At 39.9% G+C, this 27354-nt stretch overlaps 2 protein-coding genes across 3 annotated transcripts in view; one reads left to right on the top strand and one right to left on the bottom strand.

Annotated features, from left to right (window-relative positions):
* Nucleotides 1-969: 969 nt before the first annotated feature.
* LOC124160082 (bolA-like protein DDB_G0274169) lies at nt 970-4509 on the bottom strand. Of its 2 annotated transcripts, none has more exons than XM_046535799.1 (4): nt 4362-4509; nt 4061-4290; nt 3911-3979; nt 970-1189 (listed from the first exon to the last, which is right to left on the bottom strand). In XM_046535799.1, the coding sequence occupies exons 1-4, from the start codon at nt 4405-4407 to the stop codon at nt 1109-1111; spliced, it is 426 nt and encodes a 141-aa protein (XP_046391755.1). In that variant the 5' UTR covers nt 4408-4509; the 3' UTR covers nt 970-1108. The 2 variants fall into 2 exon arrangements, with proteins under 2 accessions (XP_046391755.1, XP_046391756.1); XM_046535800.1 differs by having other exon boundaries at nt 4061-4310; nt 4362-4484.
* Nucleotides 4510-4892: 383 nt separating this feature from the next.
* The window catches only part of LOC124160081 (metallophosphoesterase 1 homolog), a 40885-nt gene continuing 18423 nt past the window's right edge, over nt 4893-27354 (top strand). The window contains exons 1-6 of the mRNA XM_046535798.1: nt 4893-5155; nt 5228-5428; nt 5504-5666; nt 10295-10426; nt 14293-14415; nt 18513-18646. Of these exons, the coding sequence (XP_046391754.1) occupies nt 5145-5155; nt 5228-5428; nt 5504-5666; nt 10295-10426; nt 14293-14415; nt 18513-18646 (764 nt within the window). The 5' untranslated portion in view covers nt 4893-5144. The remainder of the gene's footprint in view (nt 5156-5227; nt 5429-5503; nt 5667-10294; nt 10427-14292; nt 14416-18512; nt 18647-27354) is intronic.

Below are 27354 nucleotides of genomic sequence, written 5' to 3'. Positions count from 1 at the left end.
AAGTATGCTTCCTCATTTAACAAAAATTTCTCATAATTTTAAAATATGAAGACAAGAATGTTACTACCCTCCTTTCATGAGCTGATGATGTCGTCGAGATCAAATTTATTTTCTTGTTCAAAGAGAATCTTTCGTTAAAGTAAGGAATTGCTCATTAGTGTTTGGGCAGTACAAAGTCACATTGAGGCCCAGAAAAGCATTGCTGTACGCACAGTTTTGGAGTGGTACCTCCCTCCATAAGATGTTCTGGCAATTAAACAATTTAAAATGATCAATATCGTCGACTTAGAGAAAGAATGCTCGACAGCAATATCCAAGACCCCCCTCCAATTTCATGTTTAGTGATAATTTCCTTTTTCTTTTTCTCCTTATTCACTTGACCACTTTCACTTTTACTCTTCTTTCGAGCCATTTTTAAGGCATAATAAATAAAAATATTACATGGAACTAAGAAAACACAATGAACACCAATTCAGGGGCGCATCTAGGAATTAAGGCTAGGTGTGGGTTTTAGGCGCAACTAGTACTGGGATGTCTGAGGGTGTGGAATACCCACCAGGGTAAGGGGGAGGTGTGGCTCCCCCACCCACTAAAATTTTTATACAAATGGTTCAAAATGGAGAGTTTTGAGGCCCTCTGAGCAACATTTTATTAATATTTACACTATTCTAAAAGTAATATTAATCCAATTACATAAGTGGTATGGATTAAACTTCAAAAATTCCCTGAGCTCTGGGGCGGGTTTTATTCCCTAAAAAACCCTCTCGCTGCAACACTGCACCAATGAAATATAGCACAGAGTCAGTAAGCAGCATACAAATGAATGGCTGTCTTGTGACAGGCACCATTCGGATATGATTCAATAATCATTGGACTTTGAACCATAGCCCAGCACTGATCAAATGCTACATTAGCAAATGAATTAGAAGAGGGAAAAATCATCCATGATGAATCATATTTTGTAATAAATGAAAGATATAGGTATTTATTTAAACCTAGCTTAAATACAAATTCAGCTACATAATTAGTTCACAAATAATATTTACAAAGGGCCACCAGCCTATTGCTGTGGCCTTGGTGCAAGAAACAAAATTAAGAAGAGCAAAATTCACTTCCCAAAGCCACCCCTGCATGCTGGGCTGGGCTCCACTGCCTTGCCACCGGTTTCCCATTGACTGGGAGATTTGGCCTGCGGACAGGAAACAGTACAAATTAGCAGGGGATGCATGGCCTTCTCACAGAGACTAAACAGATGCAATTTCTGTTCAAATGCTTCATCAGCACAAAAGGAGCATTTCCAACATTAGTCAACATTACACCTTTTTAAATAGAAAATTAGGTAGTTTCGTTTAGATACATTAAAGTCCATCAGAGTGTTGGCGAATGTATTGGGAATGCACTGAAGCTGAAGAAAGCTGAATACAGTCTTCGTAAGGCACAGAAGTGGAGCAATAGGTTTGATAATTTTGTAGAGAACCATTAATGACCTTAAACCAGGTAATGACTTTTGTTTTTATATTGGCTAAAAAGGCTCTCTAAGCCAGGGAAATCGTTAGCAGAAATGCCAAGGCAAAGACAGCATTCCACCAAAATTAGGATCCACTTACAGTGGGAAATTTTAAATACGCATAGAAGGAAACAATTTATCAGAACTTCCTTTTGGAGTATGCTTGCTACTCTATGTATGTGAGGCATGGATAATGACAGCAGCGGAGAAATCAGAGGCCTTTGAAATGTTGTGCTGCAGAAGAATGATGAGGATCAAATGGATCGACTGATTTAGTTATGAGGAAATCCAGGGAAGAACAGGAGAGAAGCCTCATAAGATACCTTGATAAGAAGAAGGAACAACCTTATAGGGCACATCCATCTTGAGACATGATGAAGAATATTGTCGAGGGACATGTAGATGGCAAGAACGGAGAAGGAAGACCTCGAATGAAATATAGAACAGGTAAAGAAGGATGTGAAAGAGAGGAAATACGTAGGTGTGAAACGATTAGACATTAAATGGCAAGGGCTAATGCATTGCCTCACCACGCCTTCATAATCGACATCTGCAGCATTTATTAACCTACAGCATCATTGGTATTCGAGTGCTACCATGATATCTGACCATTAAGTTTACAAAAGAAGAATTATAAATCAAAATAAGACGCACATCATACTTTCCTTTTTTGGCTCTTAAAAAATCAACCATATTGTGTACATAATGATTTGAGTCGCCAAATTTTTATTTCAATATTTTGACTTCTGTCACGTTAGTTTCACGTCTCGAGTTATAGTCACGATTCCCAACTAACCTTCGGGTTGAATCGGTGAGTGAGTCACGATTTTAACCCTTAGGCTGCGGGAACGTTTTTAAACGTTCTGCATGGTGAGTGCGGGAAAAACGTTTTTCTACGTTTGACCAGATTTTCTTACCACTGGCAGACTTTCCTAAGGATTTTATTGCCGTCCTTTCCGCAGTTGCTTGAACTCAGCCCAACCTAGTGGCAGAGAGCACAAAGGCGTCTTTCGAGGACTGGATACCCTCACCACGGGGAGCGCTACCCAGATTATCCCTTCACCGAGGGAGAGAGCTCCCAGCTCTCCGCGGCACATTCACGAAGAAAACAATTCCAATGAATCCTTACATTTCCTAGGAATTTTTTAATCTTGTCATTGTCCATTAGCCGGGGAAACTTATTTGAAAGCATTGGTTATTCTTTCTTATACTTTCGGTGGTGGGTCAGTCGTACCTGCGTAATTACCAAGGACATTTCTTTCCTTTGAGTATTATAATCTCGTTCTGGATTTCCCACCGAATGGGTTTCCCTTCGAATATCCTGTCTTTTCCACATGCTCTATTGATCTTTGCTCAGTTTTTCCAGAGTTTCGGTGGTGTACGTTTGCTCCTAATCAAGTACCTACTCGAGTGACTACATATTGTGAATCTCTTCATTTATTGTCACTATGGATAGTGAAAATTTGCCATCTCGGCCAAAAAGGAGAAAGGTTTCTCTCCAGGATGAAGTTCTCAATATTTTATTCGACTCTGATTGTGAGAGTGAGGACAGAAATTTTTCCGATGTGTCTGTGTCTACCAGGGATACTGAGACGGATGAGGATGATGCAAATGATTCCGGCGATGGTGGTCCATTCAATTTGGCTGAAGACATTGAATCCGCATCATCTTCTTGGTCCAGGACTGATGATTTTACTCCTCAGATTTTCCAGTTCGACAGCTCCTCATCTGGTGTAATATCGGACCACCTTCATGAGAATACCTATTATAACCTTTATTATCCATTACCTTTACCTACCGCATCCAAACATACGTTCCAAATGCTCCCCTTTGTTCAAATCGGCTGAAGTATGGTTGAAATATTGAGAAATATGGTTAAAAATCAATGGATTTTTTTACTGTTTGATATCAAATCGCTCATAAAAATGTCATGCTGGCCAAATTTGAGGAAAAAAATTCATTTACATTCAATTTAGAAAAAGTAACGATCAAATATTTCAATTCCAATTGTTATTCTTTGAAAGGGCTCAATTGTATTCATGGTCTGTCGTCAGGGGGTAGGGTGGGTAGTCCCGGATTATGAGGGTCCACTACCTGCTAGACACACGCCCGGGGTCGACGGAAAAATATCTTCTCCGTTCATGTCCCGCACACAGTGGCAGAAAAATTATGACGCTCCCGCAGCTAAAGGGTTAATAAATATGATTAAAATCGGTCAACCCTGACGCAACCATGTGAATATTTTATATAACACCATAGCAACTACTACAGTGTAAAGAGGACAAACTTAAAAAATAAAGCAACATAAAAAAAGCTGTAAGAATAGATTAAAACTAATTTGATTTCGGCAACAATACCTGAAACTGTAAGGCGAGCTTACGACAACGATTCATGTAGACTTACGATTATTGAAAGGGCATGCACGCCTCCTGCAAGTTCATCGCGCAGAAGTTCGTTTATAATTCTGTGCCTCTGGAAAAAATAAATACCGATAATAATATATCAACAACACTATTTTATTTACCTTGACAGCTGCGATCGATTACAACTTACTTTAATGAGAGGGATTCCTTCAAAATCTTTCGACACAACTACAACTTTGAAATGCGTCTCCGATCCTCTTGGAACATTATGCATAAACGACTCATTAACAACCTCCAAGTGCTCAGGTTTCAAATGCGTACTTAGTTTCACTGTTATTGAACTTTCGGTCGGCTTCTCTTGGTCAGTGCTCATTGTACTTTCCCGATTAAAAACTGCATGCCTGAGTGAAATGCATCGCCCTATAAGGGAAATATTTCCTCTATGATACGAGGGAAATGCTAAAATCGCACAAAATTAATCGTCATCTCACCATTATTTAGAGCTTGAATACTTAAAGCTCTCCACACAGCACTCATCGGACGGAGTCCTTTCAAACATAAAACCGAAAGAACGAAGCCGATTTCAGACTGTTTCAGACTACACGCTCATAAACAGCTCCAGCTGAAAAAAAAACGAAGCGTAAAAGATTTGTAACTCGGCAACAGGGAAGTTTCAATGAGGATGCTTCACTCCATCGTATTAAAGCTTTAATTATGTCGCCACTTTAAGCACATTTTATCGGTTTTTGAAAATGTCCGCAACGCAGCAATAAGTGCATAGCGTTCCGATCATCCTCAATATTTTCAACAGAGTAATTATAAACGCGAGTAATGAAATAAAATAGTTATTATTTCGATAGATCATATAATCATTATTTTAATTTTCGTTAACAGTCCTAAGTATAACTCTTTCCCTATAAAGTTCAGATCGTTCGGATCGGTTCGGATCATTGTACAGTCAGCGCTACTAGCTGCAAGTTTTGTAAACTCATTTATATGCGACGTGGTTTAAAACGTTTCATTAGTAATCCTCCATTGTAATAATCATGCTCGGGGAATTAATATTTTCTGGCTAGCTAAATTTATATTGCGAATTCGCTAATGTCGAAAGAAGGATATATGTCTTGGTTCTTTGAGGGATGTGTGTGTGAGATATGGAATTTGTGATTTCACTCAATTTAAGGCACTTAGTTTGCAAAAGAGATGACTTTCTTGAGCGGAAGTAACATTCTAATTTAATTATATGCCATGATCGCCATCGGCTAGTGTTTCTCATGAAGCTAAGGTTTGTATAGGCTTGTTATGTGCTCTTCATTCCATTGATGTTATATCCTGAATAAATTCTTATTATTTACAGGGGACGGCCTAAACTTCTAGTGATATGCTTCATATTAGTCATAATTTTTTACATTGAGCATGTAAGCTACTTCACTAATGCTTGGAACTGGCCGTCCATCAAATGCTCCTCCTCTCAATGCCTAAAACTCCTTCTCGTAGCCGACCCGCAAATTTTGGGCGAAAAGACTGAGTCGGCGATTGCGAGATGGGATTGTGATAGGTAAGGCGTTGTGTAATACGATTATTGCATATTCGTTCTAATGTGAAATACACTCTTACAAACTGATCTACGCAGGTACCTGTCGAAAAATTTTCTTCTTGCCTTAAATCATGTGAAGCCAGACATTATTTTATTCCTTGGAGATCTGATGGATGAAGGAAGCCGAGCATCAGCCGATGAGTACTCGCGGTACAAGGAGCGCTTCTTTTCAATTTATAGGACTGATGGAAACGTTAAGGTAGTATTTTTTGAAAATGCTTACAATTAATAATCAGAAATTAAGCTAACCACTTATTTTGCATATTTATTCACTGAACCTTAAGCTTGCTGTTCTCCATTATATCATATGTCTCATTATTGACTCTCAATTATCTGTGTGAAGCAAAGATACTCACTGACTATCTGGATCCTTTTTGTTTTAACAAAGTTTGTTTTAAAGTCAGCAAAATATTTTTTTAATGTTTATCCTAATTAATTAATATTCCTCATCTTCCTAGTGCCATTTTTTGGCATTATTTCAGCTGTAGTGTTGAAATCTTCCTAAAATGAAAGAAAAACAGTTGCTCAGCACGCACAAGTACATCCTTTAAATATTATATCTGTTATCAGGGCCGTATTTATCCAAAGTTACGCTATAGGCTCCTCTTCATTGAACGCCCCTCACTTGAGCCCCCCCTATTTTTATGATAGGGCATAGCCACTCGCATGAGGTTCGGAAAAAAGGAATTCACAGATAAATGGCTGGCAGCATAAATTCATGCTTGAATTTTTATGCAGGGAAAACATTGACAATACAATTGAAAACACAACTTCAAGTATAACTACATGAAAAAGTTTAAATTTTATGCAACTAAAACACTTTACTACCTAAACAATATGAAAGAGGACACCTGCAGGCAGACGGAACCCACAGGCTGCTGATGGTGGTGCCCTGCGAGGTGCCTCCAGTACAGATCATTGCCGGTTGCCTAACAGAAGGCACCCCTTGGACTGCGACTGGAAGGGGAGGCTCCCAGAACAGGGGCGCAGCTAGGAGTTAAGGCTAGGGGGGGTTTTAGGGTAGCTAATACTTACGGGTGTGGGGTATTGCATACCCACCAGGGTAAGGAGGAGTTGCGCCGTGCCCCAAAAAAGTTTAAGAATAATGGCGAGTTTTACGTCTTTCTAAGGGATATTTGATAAATCCTAACATTATTTAAAAGTAATACTGATCCAAATGAGTAAAATGGATTAAACCTAAAAAAATTTCTGAGCTCTGGGGGGGTTTATCCCCCAAAACCCCCCCTCTCTGCGCTACTGCCCCTAGGCACGTGCCTATTTTGCCTTACGGTAAATCCAGCCCTGGCTGTTACTACAACAATGACAACAATACTTATTTACATTTTTTTTCTAGACTCACATGCTGATGACATTCATATTTTTCTTTCTATATGATATCAAAACTTCCTCCAATAGAAAATTTTAAAAATGTTACTCAGATTTAATCTGTTGTACTTCAATCCCTTCACGCAGCATCTCAAATCGGACCCTTTCCAATGGCTTGATTAGTAGGTCTGCTGGTGGGGTAAACAGCTAGCTGACTGCCTGCTAGTTAACAATTTAAGTATGTAGTTCCATTGATGTGTTCTTATCCAAGTTCTCCATTCAAGAATCTTTCCCTTAAGACGTAGGAGTGACAAATTTATTGATTTTCGATTAAATGCTGGATTTTTAGGTAACTTCACAGTGTAAAATATGTCAATACAAAGCATAGGAGATGTTTCTTGATTCTTAGTTCCACTTAATAGGGTGGTTTCCTATCATTTTTTTATTGCCTAAATCGAAAGATTATTACTCCTGGAGTACGTATTTCGCGCTTTTAGATTTTTAAATGACGATATCTATTTTTCGCGATTAAATGAAAAGTGAAAAATTTCAAGCGCGCAAAAACGCGACGCGTAAGTATGAAAGTCCGTGCGACGCATTTCTGGTTCCCCCTCTCTCCTTGTGAAGTGACCTTGATCGAGGCTCTGAGCGCTGATAGGATGCAGGATGCTAGCGGATAGCTGAGTACCTTGCTGAATGGTAGCGCTTGGCTTAAAAAAGGTTTATTAATACCTTATCAAACGAAGAAAACTTTCCGACCTTAGCCAGTTTTAATAGGTGATTATTAAGACATGTTTCCCTGAGCTCTGTGCCTCATGCATGCATTGGTAACCTCAGACGATGTATAACTCCTATCCTCTCGTGTAGAAACTAGGTCCCTGTGACGTCACGCGGAGTGGAATCGCATGGGTGCCAATCTGGCCTTTTTCAAATGAGGATAAAATTTGACCCTTGCCATTCGCGTAAACCGGTATTTCAAAAACCAAATAATTTGTGTATTATGAATACACAAATGGTGGGTAACGAATCGCAATCAATGCCTATCGTTTTCTTTGATGAATTGATTGACTACCCTATTCAGTTAACAATCTTTTCAACCAGATCAGCTCCTTTGCTCCTTCACTTGCTGATACTATTATGGATTCTGTGGATAGCATTGCCACTGACTTTTGCAGCTCACTGATCCATGATACAGCCCCATGAGTGAGTGTCACGACAACACCCCTCGCTAAATGTCTTGTGTCCTTGTCACCGGCATAGTCAGCATCACTGTTGATCTTTAAAACCTCTAATTGTTCTTGTAAATAATGCCGTAATCTATTCTTCATATGCCTAAAGATGCATTCTACTTGATTCCAATCTTGAATTGTAGGATCTTCCATGGCCCGAGCTATTTTGTTCACTGCAAACTCTTATGTCTGGACTAGAGGCTTTAGCCAATTGCAGATAAAAAAAACCTTCGAGTTAATCGCCCAATGGTTACCAGTGAGCAAATTCACACTGATGTGAATGGACCCATGTTTATAGAATCACTTGGAAGAGCACGCTGCTACATTTGTTTTAAAGATGATTTTAGCAAGTGTTGCAGAATTTTTTTTTTGTTGAAGGTGAAAAGTGAAATCTGTACCATCTTGGAACAGTTCCTGAATGAAGTCAAGACAAGTGGTCATGTCATCAAACAATTCTGGTGTGATGGAGGAAAAGAATTGGACAACAAGAAAGTGTCTGAATTGCTTGATGACGTGACCTTTTTTCTTGGCTTCATTCATGCACTGTTCCAAGATGGCACTGACTTAACTTTTCATTCTGTTGATAGGAGTCAGTGTCTGTCAACCTCCGATCCCATTCCACTTCCTGTATGCATTCAGCTCCATCCTTGCTCCATAAAGTGTATTCAATTGCCTATCAACCTGTTATCTGTAAGGTTCAGGTAAGATGTGGAATAAAAAGGGTGAGAGATTGCATGATTAACGAAATATATTTGGGTCTTCACCTTGTTACATCACACAACGTCAACTGACGACCACCATTTTAATCTGGGGAAAAAAAGGGTTAGAAGAAACAAACAAGAATGAAAAGTTAATTCCCGGCACTGCTAGCTTATAAAGAAAAACAACTGCCAACACAACACTTCTGACATATGTTCACATTATCTTTCAGAGTTAGTCGTCTTCTTGTACATTATTTAAAGATAACAGCATAATTAATGATCTGTGAGTTTCCTAGGGTTTTAATGCATCAAAATGCAGAATTATTTCTTTTCCAGTGGCTTTTCTATTTGATAGTACATAAATTATCTAATGGTTCTCTGCTAGTTGATATTTATGGATAATTTGGAGAAATCACCACATTTTCCACTAGCATTCATGCCTGAAATCTGTCTTGTACTATTTTTGATGATATCATTTGTTTATGGGCAGGTGCCGCGTGGAATATTTAATTATTTATTGCTCTACTAAGTTCTATCCTGCAATTCAGAGTACGTAATGCTCAAAACAGAGGATATGGGAAAATTAATCACTTGAGTATTGATCATTGAGCATGTCTGAAAGAGTGCGCAAAATGAGTAACGCCCTCGTTAGAAACTTCAGTAACCAGAGTGAGCAGTAGGAGGAGGGAGGTTAGGGGAGGAGGGGAAGGAGCAAGGGGAGGGGGTGCATTCAGTCGTGGGCAAGAGCAGTTCATACAGGGTCCAAATCCTAAATCCATCCTAAACGTTGGGTATGGGGCAACTCAGTGTGGCAAGGTGGAGTGACAACACAAAGTTCACCAGCACATCTATCTCCAGTCTAATGGTAGTGGAATTTTCACTGTAATTTATATTTACACTTTATCTTCAACTGCAATTGTAGCACAAATGCTTTCATTTTGAGAATAGACTGTTGACTGCAAGGAAGGAAGTCTCTCTCTCTCTCTCTCGTTTCCACCATACCTTTTCAGAATGGCCTGGTGGCCAACTGCAGCCTGAACATTCAAGCCATCTGCACGAGACACATGCACCTAACACGATGATAACTACAAGAATTTTTGTCAAAACTATTAATTCAGCTGATTAATATTATTTTATTGTATTTGTAGATAGGTTTACATTAGCTCTCTTAGTAGGTTTTTGCAGGTTTTTCACGCCCCCCTTCTTGTGTGGGCATTTTCCTGCGGTGGGTTTTTTTTCCAATAAGGACGATATCCTTAGGTTTTTCCCACGTTTGCTAACATCTTTTTGCATGTGGTAAATGGTAACTTTTTTAAATTATAATTTTATTTGTGATTGAAAATGGAATTTCTGTCTCTTTATGTAATTTCTTTCCATGTTATTTCATGAGCAACTTCATTATGTATTTTACTGCATACATTTCATGTTTGACGAGGGGTTAGATGGAAGACGGGACTTTTTAGTCCCAATCTCGCCCAACAAAGATGTTTTATTATTATAACTTTGCACATGGGTGCGTGACTGAGTAAAACGACTGAGGATTGTTTTTATTCAGTGGTTTTCTGTTCCAGATGTTGTTCATACCAGGTGATAATGATATTGGTGGTGAAATGGAATCGGTTACCTCTGCCAAACTGGAAAGATATAGGGAAACTTTTGGAGAAGAAAAACCTGTTAACATTGGATTTGCTGAATTCATTAAGGTAAAGTGGAATTTTCCTCTTGCTTTTCTTCAATCGATCTGTTATTCTACAATTTTCTCTATGAGCATGCTCTTATTTCTTGGACATGTTGGAAAATTTGCTGAATTTTCCATTCAATACAGTGAATGATGCTCGCGTGCATGAATTTGTTTCCAAAATTCACCTGATTATTCTAAAAAAAATTTAACTTGAGGCACTGGCACTAGTAATTACTATTATGTATCTGATTTTTAGAACATTTCAGATCTGAAACTCTTATCTCAGTCCACAAATTTTAATAGCTGAGAGAGAGTGAAGGTGCATGTGGGCTATAACTATGTAGTCCCCTAAACGAATGTCTGAGGGGCAGTTGGAAAATGGGAATGAATTAGGGGGGTATGACTGACCCCTCCTCTTCCCTGTGCTCCTAAGAGCGATATAGCCGCTTAATGTAGAGTAAGGGTGATGCCTCCATAGAATAGCATCTTAAGCGATGAAATGGAGGTAAATACTTTTTGCCCTTCTTTGGCCGAATTCCAATCCACTTTGCGATATATCCGCTATGTAGCTGTATTTCAATTTCCCCAGTTTCTGGAAGTGATGACACATTTTTCAACTCTTGGCTAACATCACGACCAATACAGTGCGTGGTATGGCTGGTACAGCTCAAGGCGAACTGCAGAGCCTTAGCATTCTGCCTTCTTATAGAAATATGGCAGGCATAGTTCAAATGCATGGGTGTATTGCATATTTGTTCTTAAAATATGATTTTATCCACCCAAGTAACACTTTTTTGGTGAAAGTGCTTTTTAAACATAATGTACTGTTTTTTTAGGCCTCTTATAGAAAACTTAATCAACTTATTCCTGATTCGTGTTTTTACATGGCAATAGGACATACTCCCTTTCATTCTATCTAAAAATCCTATTATTTTCCTCCCCCTCCCTCGTTGACCTAACATTCTTCCCTCTAACACTGTTTTCAACATCCCCTCCCCGGTAAGTACTCGCTCCATCCATACTTTCTGTCTCCTCTGTATACCATTTAAAAGCTGCCTATCCTCGCCCACCATGTCCAGCACTTGTCGTTCCTCCTCTTCGTCCATTTCACCTTCTTCATTCTTCTCCACACCCACATCTGGAATGCCTCCTGTCTTCTCTCATCCTTCCTAAGTTTCCAGGTTTTCGCATGGTAAAGCGATACACTCCAGATCAGACTCTTCACTAACCTTTTCTTTAAACTCGTATATAAAGATACTGGCATAAGCTCCTTCCTGTTCTCAAACGCCTGCCTTGCTAATGCAATTCTCTTCCTAATATCCTTACTACTGTATCCGTTTTCATCTAACGTACTGCCTAAATAGTTGAACGGCTCAACCTGCTCAATTTTTTCACTACCGACCTCTATCTTAAGTCTCACATTCCTTGCTCATGATGCTTTACAAAACCGCATTACCTTGGTCTTCTTGTGATTAATCCTCATCCCATATTCCTTGCAATGCTTGTATGACACATCCGCTACAGCCTGAAACCCCCTTACTGACTGGCTACCCAACGCCTGATCATCCGCGAATCTCACTGATTTGAACATCATTCCTCCCACTTTTATTCCAGCTTCCCTTACCATCTCTTCAGCGTCACGTTAAAGAGTAGCGGCGATAGAGGGCAGCCTTGCCTCACTCTTGGTCCCATGCTTGCCCACCCAGATTCTCCGTCCGCTACCCTCACTTGCGCAGTCTGGGCAATGTACAGATTACAAATCAGTCGCCTACCCCTCCAATCTACACCTATTTTCTTAAGAATATCCATTAACTTTACCCAGTTCACTCTATCAAATGCTTTTTCAAAATCCACAAAGTAGGCTTACACGTCCTGGTCATATTCTAAGTTCCTCTCCACGAGGGACCTCATTATTGCTATTGCATCACGCGTTGACTTTTCTTTTCTAAAACCAAACTGATCTTCGCCCAAATACTCATTTGCCCTTGCCTCCATTTGTCTGTTCAATATCCTCACTACCACTTTCGCCGCGTGCAATATTAGGCAAATAGTCCTATAATCTCCACATTCCACAGCTTTCTTCTTTTTCGGTATCGGAATTAAAACAGTCTTCACGAAATCCTCCAGCCAACACCCCTCTTCATAGATCCTGCGAACAGGTTCGAAAAACCTTTTCTTAGTATCCTTCCCTAGTTTCTTCAGAAGCTCACCTAGGATATTGTCCACGGCTACTGCTTTTCTAGTCTTCATATCACGAAGTGCTCTATCTATTTCCGAATCTAAGATCCCCGGCCCAAGATTATCCTCCTCCACTGCACTTTCCTCCTCTAAACTCAATCTCTCCGGCCTGTTTCTTCCGTCATACAGATCCTCCACATATTCCTTCCGTCTACTCTGTACCTCTTCTCGCTCGGTTTGCATCCTCCCATCTTTAGCCTTAATTTTAATAATTTGTTATTTTGTGATTTTGCCACATGTTGTCATGGGTGGGGAGGAGTCTCAATACGCAAACATATATGTTGAGGTAAAAAATGCTGCCTATGTGGTAATTGAAAAAAAGGCATTGGACTACAGCTGTATCCCGTGCTTGTACTCATGACTCTGTATCGTGCACAGGCGCTGCAGGGTTGAGGGGTTGAAAATTTGGTTTCTTAGAATATCCAGTACTATATTGTTCAATATATCAGTTGTTCAAGTCTTCAAATCCAATTACCAATCCTGTACAATCTTGGTAAAATTTTAATGCTGATTGATAAGTGTAGATCCCCATTGCACGTGAGTTGAGGTCACCATTTTGGGCATCTGTCAAAAAAACTATCGTAGATATTAAAGAACAATTCAAGTTGTCCCCCCTCTCAACATTCTTAGTTAATATTTCATGAAGTTACAGCCATTTGAAGGAACACCCAAAATTTCCCCCAAGTATTTAGTAATTAATGAGGTTTAAATTTAATGGGAAACAGAATACATTTCACAACATTATCACTTCAAATTGCTGTACTTTATGCTGTTTGGGGCTAAGTATTTTTTATGCATTGATTATTGGTCCACTTCTGTGAAGTGTGCTTTTGAAGTGGAAATGAAAAACATCTTTTCAAAACCTCCTAAATTGGCTAAGATATACATGTAGAAGCATCGGTGAAAATTTAGCCCTTGTAAAGATAGTTGGCAATGTTTTTGTAGTTTATATTTTATGATTTTTTTAAATTTATACATGAAACATGCATTAGCTAAGCTGCCCAATAAGCTGCTGCTGCCTAATTAGCTGAGCTGATCATTGATGACAGGGCTTATTGAAATTTAACTTGAGAGGAGACTTACTCTTAATTAATGATGAGAGAGTTAACATATTCATAAATGTACTTTATTACATATATGTTTGTTCATAGTTAGTAGGTAATAATTTGGAAAAGAATCTGGTTCAGTGACTTGTCTCCATGGAGAGTTTTAGCATAGTGATGTAGCAAGCCACTGTCTGGTAATTAGTGCTGATGGAGGCATTTATGTAGTGACTATGTATAATTATATTAATGGCTTTATTCATTTTTTAAATGTTTGTGTTAATGATGAATGGATGGAATCATGTTTGGGTGAATTAGAGTGATGTGTCAGCTGTAAAAATCAGGAAAACTCATTCATTCATTCCTGAGAATGGGATGGAGGATTTGGAGTGGAGGACATTCATGTTCTACATTTCTCACAAGAGCAGCTGATGTCTGAGTGCAGAGAGAGGGAATGTTGCCTGAGGCTATTCTTTGCCTGTCTTTTGAGCACGGTTTACTGCTTCTGGGGTAAACTGGAGACAAACCTTAAATTTTTTAGTGAACTTTTTATATCATGTCATGTATTATGCATTTTGTTCTCAATCAAGTGTTTGTGTCCGTGCAGGTGAATCGTCTGATCGAGAGCTTCCCCCATGAGAAAGTCAACACTCCCCTCAGCACCAATTTGTCTCGCATATTGCTCTCTCACCTTCCAATACTCCCGGCCTCGGGTGGATTTGTCGATAGGGTGAGTCTGTCTTCAAAGCTGTTGTTCCCTGCGTATTTTGCTCATATGTGCATGCTTGAGAATCTGCATGAAAAAAGGAAGTGATTGTTGTTGTTGTTGGGTGCCCTCTTGCTTTGTTGGTGTGAATCAATGTGCATGAGGGGCGTTGCTTATCAAGTTGGCTTTGGTCATGTTTGGACGGCTGAACACAAAGGATGGCTTGTAAAACTGATGGCAAAATCAATCTCACTACGTAGTAAAAGTTCAAAAGAGGAGTCCCTCAGGGGTCATTGCTGGGCCCTTTCATCTTCTTAACATTTATTAATGATATAACAAAGAGTATACTCAGTAAAATGTCCTACGTAAGAATCCATCGCTCAGCTTGATACCTATTAATTTCTTGTGTAAGACAGGCAAATGTGGTGTGATTATAATAACTTATAGAAGAGCCATGGTACATATAACAAACACGGAAATAACAAAATTTTGCTTTACAAACTGTTTTCTACTTGTGAAGTCTAGTTTAAAAATGGCATCAGCACAAAATTCAAACTCGAGTTGAATATGTAGAGGGGTTCCTGTAGATGTGATTATGATTGTGTGAAACCTTTATCCACAAGCTTCAACCATCCAACAAACCAAGATGGACTCGGATGTTAACTATTGATGGTTTCCTCCTAGCACATACATAGTGCATAATGCTGGTGTTGGATTTCATTTGTTGGCCTTGGGGTTGGCAAATTAAATACAATACCATCATACTTGGCTGCACAATTGGAAAATATTTTGTGGAAATAAATCCCTTGTGTTATTTCTGCGAAGAAAATTTTCAGTTTTCCAATATCATCCCTATTTTAGTGAATGACCAAACAGCAAACCTTCTGCCTGACTGGGGGGGGGAGGGGGGTGCAGATTTTATGCTGGAATACATATCACAGCCGCTAAAACTCTGTTTAAATCCTAACTCATACTTCAGTTCTTCCTAGGTGATCAACTATAAAATAAACTCAAGCTTAAGAACTAAATCACATATAAGATGGCTCCAATCTCCAGGAAAACTTCTAGCTGATGGCACACCTAAGGTGACGAGCCACTGTTGACATATGTTGACAGAAATTGTAAACTACGAGGAGGAACATGAACTAAAAACAAGGTTTATCATTGAAGTTGATGCCAATCATAAATAGGCTTAAAAGTAAAGGGAACCTTTGTTATTACAAAACTGCACAATTAACAATGAGGTCAAACCAAAGACATTTTTAAATCAATCTTAGATTTGTGCAAAAAATCCACAGAAGAAAAATCATTCGCCTTGACCGGAATTGGAAACCCAGATCCCTTGATTTCCGCAGGGGAGATTGACGCCTCGGTATGCTTAACTGGCTGAAGCACTTGGCCGGAAATCGAGGGATCCGGGTTCGAATCCTGGTCAAGGTGAATGATTTTTCCTCTGGATTTTTCGCACGATTTGTGCATTGAGGGTTACTCCGTAAAAGTTATCACCGTGGATAGTCCCAGTATACTTAAAAAATCTTAGATTGTTGAGAATAGTAATGAGTGAAGGGGAGAGTGATGTTGGGGGACAAAAGGTGAACCCAATCTTTTCTCTATGTAACCGGCAACTGATCCAAGGCGTGAAACCATGTCTGCTCAAAATTGTATTGTGTACGTCTTTAAAAATTTTCAGTCAAGGATGTAAACTTACTGTTGAATCATTGTCGTGTACTTCCTAAAGATTGTTACTCAAATGTCAGTTGCTAGTACAGCTTCCATCAATAGTACCTGGCTAAAGTTCTGAATTCCCTTTTTAGTCCAGGAAATGAAGCATTTTGGCTTGCAATTTTTTCAAACTGAATCGATTTTCTTGAAATTTTCACAATAAGTAGGGAATATACCAAGAATCAAAATCTATATCATGCCGACGGGCGCTTTTACCCTGGGGGTGGTTTCCACCCCATCTCGGGGTTGGAAAATATTAATTATATTTTGAGTACAAGAATCGATAGAAAAATAAATTCTAAGAATAAAATGTTCATTCCATTTTTTGCGTAAAATCAATATTTTTCGAGTTATTTGCGATTGAAAGTAACAGTTTTTTGACGAAAAAATCAACGATTTTAATCGATTATAGGCAAATAACTTGAAAAGTATTAATTTTATTAGAAAATTGTAAATTACAAAACTGTAGCTTGTAAAAAATTAAATAAAAATTTTATTTTATATTCCCTTTATGACCAATTCGGACCGAGCTACAACTTGTTGATGGTTATCTATTGTTTGTCATACGCTAAATTTGAAAGATTCAATACCAAATAGCGGGAAAAATGTAATTTTCGAGGAAAAATTATGTAATCTGTTTAAAAATTAAAAAAAAATACTTTCTTATAATGAGAAAAAATATTTTTTATCATGAAATTTGAGCAAGTTATGATTAAAAATAAGATCAGTCCCTACTTTTTTGTACGAAAAAATCAGTGAAAACAACTCCTTATTACCACAATAGACAAAATTGATCAATGCCCTTCGGTATTTCTCTTTATATAAGTATTATTAATTGATCCTAGAAGTTTTTTTAATTTACAACTCTAAATTTTGAAAAAAATGGAGGAAAAAGTGAAAAGTCATTTTCTACAATTTCGTTAAAAATGCTCTTTTTTTCAAAATAACTCCAAAAAACTGGAGATATGAAAAAAATGCAAGAGTAATAATTTGTAGCTTCTTTATTTTCAAATACTTTGGTGTGTTTTAATTTTCTATGCAATAAATATTTTGTGAGATATTGATAATTAAAACCTCTATTTCCAAGAGAGCTCCACCTTATTTAAACCCTTAAATCCCTCCCCTTTCAAAATTAATGACTCGAAAAAAAATTTAATTCACATGACCTTGTAGTCAGAAAAAAGTCCTACAAAATACAATTTAAATGAACTTTCTATCATACAAAATAAAGGAGCTATGTTTGAAATACCAATCAAATTTATTTTCGAAAAATTCGAAATCCACAATTCAGAGCATAATATTCCTCATAATCAGCATATACTTTGTGTACTTTACGTTAGAAGCTAACGATACACTCAAATTTGCTACAAAATAAACACACATACCCATAAGATGTATATATACATACACATATGTGAGTATGTGAGCTCTCGCTTACAGTGACCTGTGAGCATGCATGTGGTGGGAAGACTGGAAGCCATACAGTCTCCGTTTGATTGTGTTTCATGTAATGTCTACATAAATGTAAATTTATTTGTTTATGTTACCATGACGAAGTTAGTTCTGTTTATCCTATTGTTATATCTTTTCTGTGCTGTGATTAAAATCATGAGAGAAAAAAGTGAATACATAATGAAAGGAGTAAGAAAGTGAATAAGAAGATACAATGTGATAAATTATTTTTATTTTTAGGGTAAAGCATTTCCAAGCATAAAAAAATAATTATACATATACATAATTTAAACTAAATTTTACACGTATTTAGCTTTAAAAAATAATTTTTTAACTTCCAGCTTTTAGGGGTAGTTTTCACCCCTAAAAAATAAAAAGCGCCCTTCGGCATGATATAGATTTTGAAGTAGAGGGTATAATTAGTCTAATCCCAAATTTTGGTGCAAATCGATTGAGTTTGAAAAAATTGCAAGGTTTTTCACTTTTTTGAGCTTCATTTCCTGGACTATTTATGTATTTCAAATTCAGATGGCTTGGAGGCCAAATTCACCACCTTATCATGCTAGGCCTTCTAACTGGGAATATCATTTTCCATTCATCTGAAAGCGGTAGAAAGGAAGACATTCATGTGAAATTAACAAATTCAGCCCATACATAAAAATTAACTGATTTTATGTCCATTAAACTGAATAGCAATCTACCTGCCTCCATTAAAAGTGTTGAAAGTTTGACAATTTTCAAAAATAATGTCTTTTGTTTTAAAAAGTGATGTCTCTCCCTACCTCGACCGAAAGTGCTTTGAATATTTATGTGAATTATAATCTTTACAAATTATGGAACTTCTTGAAATCTCTTGATATGTGTTGTATCAACATGTGCATTGAGTGGTGGGAAAATGTAATCTACTTAATTATTTATGGGTTTAAGTCAACTTTCCTTTTTTGTAGGTGATAACGCAGCTGCATCCTCAGCTTATATTTTCTGCTCATGACCACAAGTCTTTCCACTTTGATGCAGACATTGACGTGAGATCTGGAAAAATAGTTGGCCATTATCGAGTCTTCCCCCTTGGTGGCTCCGAGTGAGTACTTCTTGAATCTTTTCACTGCAATTCAGAAGAGAAATATCTGTTATAGAACTTTTATTGTTCTGGAACTAGTATTCTATCCAACAGGGTTACAATTCAAAATTTTAGGTTTTGTTTCGGTTCGTCAACGATATACAAAACATTTTGATCACATATATGCATGCCAATAGAAACAGGCATACAAGAGTGTACACATGCAAACATATATAATATATAAATAGATAAAATATAATTTTTATGCATTTTCTGAAACTGCATACATTCACAGAAGTAAAATATCTTTAGATATACTCTAATTATTATTGTCGTTGGGCAATAAACCAAAGCATTTTTCATTTAGGTTGGTGCAAAAAGTATGTGCATACAATACTATGCACATGAAGCATATTCAAAGTATAAATTATTAGAGATTTGGGAATAGTATCTGCGAATACTCAAATACCTCGAATGCTAGAAAGAATTCGATATTCAAGATCTCGAATAATTTTTCTAATACAGTAAAACCTCTCTTAAACGAAACTCAAGGGAGAGAAATTTTGCCCTTTCGTTGATCGAGAGTTCGTTCCCCGGAGGTGATTCGCACGTTGCATCATCCTAGGGGCTCGGAAATTGAAGCAAGTCTGCATGCGTTATCTTCATTCTACCTTCGCATACTTCAAAACAATGCCGATTTTTTTCAACTGCGATGCAAACCGCGGGCAATAGACCACATTTAGGAAGTCTCAGTTTGCATTATTTCATCACGTGGCGTACTTTTTAATTGGTTATCAAAAATATATGCGGCGTAGCTGTGAGCGCGAAGCAATCCAATTATTCTCAATAGTTGTATTAGAGCACATGCACTTGCGAGATTTAAATTGGAAAGCTACGAAATCAATGGATGGACTCATGCGTATTTTTCTATCATCACCATTATAAATTTACATTAACAGACCCAAATATTGTTTTATCGCCATGAAATTCTGATCGCTCCACCACAACGACGAAAGTGGCGGCTTTCGTCGACCGACTAACGGGTGGCATTTCTAGCCATCGAATCAATTAAATTCTACTGCAATAGTTGTGGTCGTGGGCTTCTTAAATAATATATTATAATGGCATTAATTCCACCGTACTATGAATAGGCAACTGCTGTTAAGGAAGCAACTTGAAAGGCCTCATTCAAGAGAACTCTCAACTACAATAATTCGCGAATTCAAAAAATGTGTTTTCGAGAAATTATTTTGTCGTTACCTCCCGTGGACAGCTCGACTAGGGGCGACTCAGAATTGGGATCTTGGATCAACGCTGAGGGATTCCGAGCAGCGAAGGTGGTCCTCTAGGAGGGACGGTATCGGGTAGAAATGAAAGGCCCCGGGTTAGCCACAAGAAGTGTATTTGCTTCCGATGATTCTTGTACGAGAGTGATCTCCTCCCTCGGCTTCCCCGGGTCAATCGTTGAACTTCCCCTCCACGGACCTTCGGGTGCCCGACTCGCGCACTCCAACTCTTGACGAAAACGAGTGACGAATCACGAAATGACGAATGACGAATTGCCCCCGAGTCAATGATGCGTGCTGTTTTTAAGGCATCCCCACATCCGACCACCCCTCCCCCTCCGTGAGTTCGAGAACCTTCCAACAGTACGCCATTCCTTGCGGAAAAGTGCAAATGCATCGGCAATTAAAAATGCTGTTCCCACTCTCAGCAGAATCAGCGCAGTGCGGACATCGAGGCTTTCCTTCTATGAGAGTGCACACGCACCGTCTATCCGAAAATGCATTCCTTGCCATCAGCACAATCCGCACCACGTAGGCATAAAGGAAAGTTCAAGAGACCCACTCAGGAAAGGTGAATAGACGATGAGGAGGACGCATAGGCCGACCAAAAGAATATGCACGCATCGACAAAAAGAGTATGAGGACTTAGTCGAACGCAAAAATGAAGTCTGGATTTAACATAACCCTCCCCTCTAAGAATTTAACCAAAAGAACTGCAAACAATAACATTTTTTAAAAAATCATAAAATTCACCAGTCCACTACTAAAAGAAAAATTCACACATTTGAAAACATTTTGAAAGCAATTCTAAAATTCTTTAGTGAAAGCATAAAAACACATACAAATAAAGCACGTAACACCATTAGTCTTCACTAGTCTTTAAATTCTTCATCACTAGGTAACTATTTTCGTAAACACTGTCTATGTTGACGTATAAACTGAATGTGTCTCTTCCGGGATTGCTGAAATGGGCGGGGGAATGGGTGCCCTACTCTCAGGGGGCCTACTAAACCTCACTGGCGCGTCGATGATTCCTACCTCCACACGGTCACTATTTGAACTAACACTTTCCCGAGGTCTCTCCACCGTCGGGAAGTAATAATTTTTAATTCTACAACTAAGGCGATGCACCATATAACCAAAGCTCATTAAGGAGAACACTAAAGAGAAACTACTGGCATACAGCACATAGGGTGATGCCCCCTCACTACTGTAGTCGTTTTTTCCAGGTCCCGTCGTTAAATGTCCGCATTCACTCGAGTTAGTACAAGTTGCAACAACTCTATGGTCGTTAGGGGGTTGTTTAACGGAGTTTAGGGAAGCCCACGAGGCTGGTATGATCCAGTGGACTCCCGCCTTTGTGTCCCTTGGTTCACATGGAAATTGCGCCGAAAAATGGGATTCACCTACTTTTAATACACATGTGCAGGGGACAGTGAGTTTAAAAGCACCGAATCCAATTTTTTATCCAAAGTGGCATTGATTTTTCCACCACAGTGAATGGCTGAATTGGACGGGGGATGGGTTAGTACGTATACATCACTACCGACCCTAGTGACGATGGTGTCATTCGCCTTCTCACATTCCAAGGGGCACGCTGCGGCCATTGCTTTGACCGAGGCCCCCTTGACCATCGTCTCTGCGCACTCAACGGTCCTTAGTGTGTCCCCAACTGGATTTTTCAACATGCAGAGCTCATCCATGTAGATGTTGCACGCGAGAACCTTGAGGCTCGTACCTGTGCTGGTACGTGTGACTGCTAAGTGGACAGGGTTCCTCCGTACTAGACAGGTGTCCTCTCCCCGGGCAAAAGGTATGGGTAGGAAAGTTTGTAGGGTTACTGAATGCATCGTCGTGTGCAAGGGAATGAAAAGGACAAGGTAAAGGTGTGTTGGAGATAGCAAGCAGTTCAATAAGGGTAGGGTGTAGTATCGGGAGATGTCACTAATGGCCAGTTCGTAACCCGCCGCCTCATTAGTTCGTTCCGCTAATTGAAGTCGCTCCGCTAGGGTTTGGGGACTGATGAGCGCCGGGGTGAGCTTGTGATTTTGGCAAGCCCTGACGACTCCTGTCTGCGAAGCGATAGTGTCCTGGAGATGAGCCAGAATATTGCGGCCATGTCCTGCAGGTTTTTCTGCATACCCCGGTGTCATTCTGCGTCGTGCCTGTAGTGAGAGTAAGTCAACAGGGTCCATATTGTCCTTTCGAACTCCTCCGCCTCTCCCTCCGATACGACGAACCGCCCCGCGAGCTGCCGCATCGGAAGAGCGAAAGGAGACGTAACCGCTCCCCCATCTGGTGACAATGGTGCCCCTGTACGTGGGTCGGCCCAATGTCTCGGGTTCCAATTCTCCTGTGCTGATGCCAGAGTGGTGCGTATGGCTTCACAAATTCCAGGGTGGTTTTCTCTTTTGCAGTTGGATGCATAAAAACTGAAATAATCCAACTCCCTCCTGGGATTAAAGGGGACCTTCCAAACACAAGGATAGGATGTTTTGTATATAGTGATATTATTTAATTTTCTAAATGAGGCTCTCGCAGTGACGTGTGTAGGTGTGCCCGCCATGCTCTCCATTCCATAGGTAAGCCCAATCAGCATTCCCAAAAGACAGGTGTAGTATTTAGTCTCCCCCATTATCTTGAGAGACGTCCACGGGCTTCACGTGGAGTCCCTTTGGTTGGCCCTGAGAAAAAGGGGAAAAGATGGTTGATCAGGCCACCCATTCCGTCCTCTTTCACAAAGCAATTAATTGTACCTTTTTACCTCTTATGTACTCCTATATCCCTTTTACTAATTGTTTCACTCTTACATACTAATCTTGTATAATAAATCTCATTACACAATCCTCCTGGATTGTTAAACATTAAGAGAAGAAAAAATCCCAAGTCTTAATCTTAAATCTAAAAATCTTAATTCTAAGTCTGCTATTTACTGATTCAACAACCTTAATAATGCGCGCTTACATTTTAAATGTTTACTCTAATGTTTTGTAACCATGGAATTCCATAAAAGAGGCAAATCTCCTCATTTCCCCCTTCCTTTCGGACGAAGGGAAGGTGTCTTGGGACTTACAGCTGTATTTGAATGATTTGGCCATTCAAATTGCGATACCGTTTCCCCCAGTATTCTCTCTTGGGTCGACCCTTTCTTTTTCCAAATGTATCTCAGCGACGCGATTCAACCCGTCCCTCGCCCCAAGCGCTCTCCCACCGGATGCTGGGCAGGGGAGGGAGAGGTGAGTCGCGGTGTTGCATTGTACAGATATTCTCACCCACTTCATCCCTTGTATGCAAATACGTCATCAACTTATTTTGGCGAGATCCCTCCCTCATCCCCTTCGCTAGATTTAAAACATGTGCAAAACGTTACGATTCCTTTCCGCGTAACAGCCCCACAGTTAAAAACATAGTTGAAATGTTTTCACCGTCGTTACGTGGAATATTAAGTCAGATGTCATAGTCCAAAAATTGTCAACACACTCACCTTTCTCACCGTTATCAATTCTGTGCCGTTTTCTGTATCCACTATGCAGACCATGCGTTTCTGTAAACTTTGGATTTTATACAGGTAGTGCACACATCCCAAGGTAAGCAAAATGCACCATGTCAGTCCAATGCCTCCCAAGCCTTTTCCCTGTACATCTGGAGAGGTCCCTGTTGCGTCTGAAATCTCCAATGACCAATCCGGTCTAGTTAAATTTAAGTGAAGCAGTTTTAATGTCCAATTTTTATTAAGGAAAGTATTTAAATGCGCGTATTTTAGCTCCTCCTTTTGCACATTTTATTCCCGATTCGGCCAATTTGGTTTTAGTGTGCTCCTACTCTAATACTTTTTCGAATCCCTCCGCTTATAATCTTCTCTAATATTCTCATGAAAGTTTAGTTAAGTTACACAGAGACTAACATCCCCTGATCGGACGCTACATCCCTTCCTGACCCATTGTAATTTAATTTTGTCTTCCCTTTCCTCTGAGATAAAAAAATAACATTAATATACAAATACTCATTTTTCATAAGTCCTCTGACAAGATATACTCATTACGTGCCACATGCACTAGGTCCGTTCTCCCTCTTCCTTTATCTATCTCCTTCCTTCTCGCCATTCTGTCCCTGTGTCTCCTTCAGGGGCCATACCCCAACGGTGGTCCCCGCGAGTAATCACCCTGGCACCCTTCGATGGTTCCAAAGAGTGGCGACCGTATTCTCACCATCATGTCGGACGACCTCCAGACTCAGGCACTATTCAATTGAGCGCCTGGTCGGGGTTATTCGTCTCCCGCCTTCCAGTATCGGTCCTTCCACCTTACAGTCAACCTCATCTCCGGGCAGTGAAATAACGTCAGTCGTCAGCATCCAATTATGGTGATTTACCCATGGCTGTGCGGTAGGATCTTGACTCGACAAGTCATATTCCTCTGCTTTCCGCGCCCATTCTCACCGTTAACTCTCCAAACTCATTTTTTAGGATGTCCTCGCACTTCTCAAAATTCAAGTATGCCACGTGTTGTTTTAAAAATCCTTTTCCAAGTAGAAGACGGTCAATTAAATTACTTAGGACAATTGACTCACACCGAAATTGCAATTAGGCCTCCGTACCCCTTTCCTTTATGCACGCGACCCATTACCCCACTGAATGCAATTCTGATGGGTTGGAAAAATTCGTGAACATCTATCTATTGTGCTATTTACCGGATCGTACCCTGCTAATGTATTTCGTCATCTTCCCGTGGTTCCCGTAAAAAATGCAGTATTAAATGAATTTTAGTTTCTTCATCCCAAGCGTTTTCGGCCATTATTCTGTTAAATTCTGAGAGAAATTCATTAATGTCCTATGTTGGGTTCTTCCTGACCGTTGGAGGTGTTAAATTACTACTCTTGGTCGCCCATGTGGTTCTCCTTCCGAAAATATACTTCTTGCTTCTGTGACAAGGCTACTTCCACAATGTTCTTGATTACCGTTTGTGTTTCACTCTCGAATACGCTTAGCTCTCCATGCTTTTCAACGTTATTCCGTGACGCGACCTGTTCTAGTGGTCCTAAGTCTTCGCGGGCTCACTCAATTGCAGACAGATTAGAGCTAAATACATGTCTGAATGCCTAACAGTTCCTCGACTCCAACGCGGATCGTTACTCATAAAAAACAATTCAAGAACCCCCAAAACTACATTTAAACAACTCGAAAAACAAACCGTTATTAAAACTCAAATTTTGATTTAACGTGGTAACAATAATGACGCAATTTAAAATTCCCTTATGCTAGAGCGACCGGCCATCGCGAATTGACACACAATTCAAAAACCCAAGAAATTTATTTAACATCACGAGGAAAAAAACAGTTACTAATGCTACTATTTCGTTACCATCAGGTATCAGTATTTTGCAATTGAAAATTTCCCCTGGCTAGACCGACAGGACTTGCGCTGATTCCACTCCAGCCTTATCTCGTGAAGAAGAAGAAGAAGAATGAGGAAAAAAAAGTATGGAAGAATACATACGGTACCGTGACCACTCCTTAGGCCAAGTCCTTCTGCGGCCCCTCTCCTGCGTCGTCCTCCGAATCTTCAAATTCTTGAATTAAACACGGCGTCTCCACCAATTTGTCGTGTCCTCCCGTGGACAGCTCGACTAGGGGCGACTCAGAATTGGGATCTTGGACCAACGCTGAGGGATTCCGAGCAGCGAAGGTGGTCCTCTAGGAGGGACGGTATTGGGTAGAAATGAAAGGCCCCGGGTTTGCCACAAGAAGTGTATTTGCTTCCGATGATTCTTGTACGAGAGTGATCTCCTCCCTCGGCTTCCCCAGGTCAATCGTTGAACTTCCCCTCCACGGACCTTCGGGCGCCCGACTCGCGCACTCCAACTCTTGACGAAAACGAATGACGAATCACGAAATGACGAATGACAAATCACGAAATGACGAATGACGAATTGCCCCCGAGTCAATGATGCGTGCTGTTTTTAAGGCATCCCCACATCCGACCACCCCTCCCCCTCCGTGAGTTCGAGAACCTTCCAACGGTACGCCATTCCTTGCGGAAAAGTGCAAATGCATCGGCAATTAAAAATGCGGTTCCCACTCTCAGCAGAATCAGCGCAGTGCGGACATCGAGGCTTTCCTTCTATGAGAGTGCACAGGCAACGTCTATCCGAAAATGCATTCCTTGCCATCAGCACAATCCGCACCACGTAGGCATAAAGGAAAGTTCAAGAGACCCACTCAGGAAAGGTGAATAGACGATGAGGAGGACGCATAGGCCGACCAAAAGAATATGCACGCATCGACAAAAAGAGTATGAGGACTTAGTCGAACGCAAAAATGAAGTTGGGATTTAACAATATTCTGGAAATTTTTTCCAAACTCTGAGAAACATTATGTATTTTTCTAATTGAATGCATCCTAGTTACCCCCCAGAACTACCCTTTTTTGCCCAGACTAAGAATACGCACACTAGTTACATCCATTTCCAAAAAGAATGACTTCGTGAATAAGGATAGCATTCAAATCATAAGTTAGAGAATGCAGGGCAGTTAACGGCAATATTACACCGGTGGAAATTTCTGGATGATAGTCTATGTCAAGAAACAATGGGAAACTTTCAATGCACGAAAAAACTCCGTTCTGACAATTCGTACTCTAATGGTGAAGTAATGCAAAACACAAACCAAATTACTTACTTCAATGATGCGAATCATCGTCGGTCACTCGGAGAAAACCTGTGTGAGAATACGGATGAAAATAATACAAAAAAGACATGAAGTATTATAAAACAAATTTATTTAATTTCAACTTTGAAATATGATAGCAAAGATGCTTGAGATTTCTTTCCCCTCAATTCTTTCGCCACAGCAGATTCCACTGTTCTAAACGCGCTCATCACACTCTCTGAAAGGCATCACTTCCTCTGTTGGCACCTCCTGCAGATTGGGTGATTCATCGCAGGTTATTAAATTGGTGTCTACCTCTGAAAACTCACCGAACGGCACTTCAAAGTTCATTTTTTTCCAGAGATCCCGCCAGACCTCGCCGATTTCGGCATCATTCTTCGCCGAGGTGTCGCAGGTTTCGCTGTTGACAACGTACCCGGCTTTTGTAAAACAAATGGAAATGGTGACTGATGTCACACACTTCCTTGCTTCGCAAAGCCGCTGCATTGCCTGCAATACAGTCCACTTTAAATTGCGGCTATCACTTCCATCCATGCGGCACACAAAAACTCTATTAGCATACGACGGTAATGCCGCTTCACTGCCGAAATAATCCCTTGGTCTAAGGGCTGCAGTTTACTAGTGCAATTTGTGGGGAAGAAAATAACCTGCACGTTTCTTAAAGTCAGCCCTTCAATGTTGTGGGCCGTGCACCGATCAAGGAAGAGCACTATTTTTCTATTTTTCCCCCCCATGCGTGCATCAACACCCGCCAACCACCGCCGAAATAATGCCGCC

Source organism: Ischnura elegans, chromosome 6, assembly GCF_921293095.1.
Source record: "Ischnura elegans chromosome 6, ioIscEleg1.1, whole genome shotgun sequence".
Lineage (NCBI taxonomy): Eukaryota > Metazoa > Arthropoda > Insecta > Odonata > Coenagrionidae > Ischnura > Ischnura elegans.
Note: the sequence above shows the minus strand (reverse complement) of the source record. Positions and strands in the feature narration are given on the sequence as shown.

Excerpts from the sequence above, each read along its gene's own strand:
- LOC124160082 (XM_046535799.1), bottom strand. The coding sequence starts at position 4,407 with ATGAGTGCTGTGTGGAGAGCTTTAAGTATTCAAGCTCTAAATAATG. Across the intron at positions 3,980-4,060 it reads AAGGAATCCCTCTCATTAAA|AGGCACAGAATTATAAACGA; the intron begins GTAAGTTGTAAT and ends TATTTTTTCCAG. Across the intron at positions 1,190-3,910 it reads TGCATGCCCTTTCAATAATC|GCCAAATCTCCCAGTCAATG; the intron begins GTAAGTCTACAT and ends TCCTGTCCGCAG.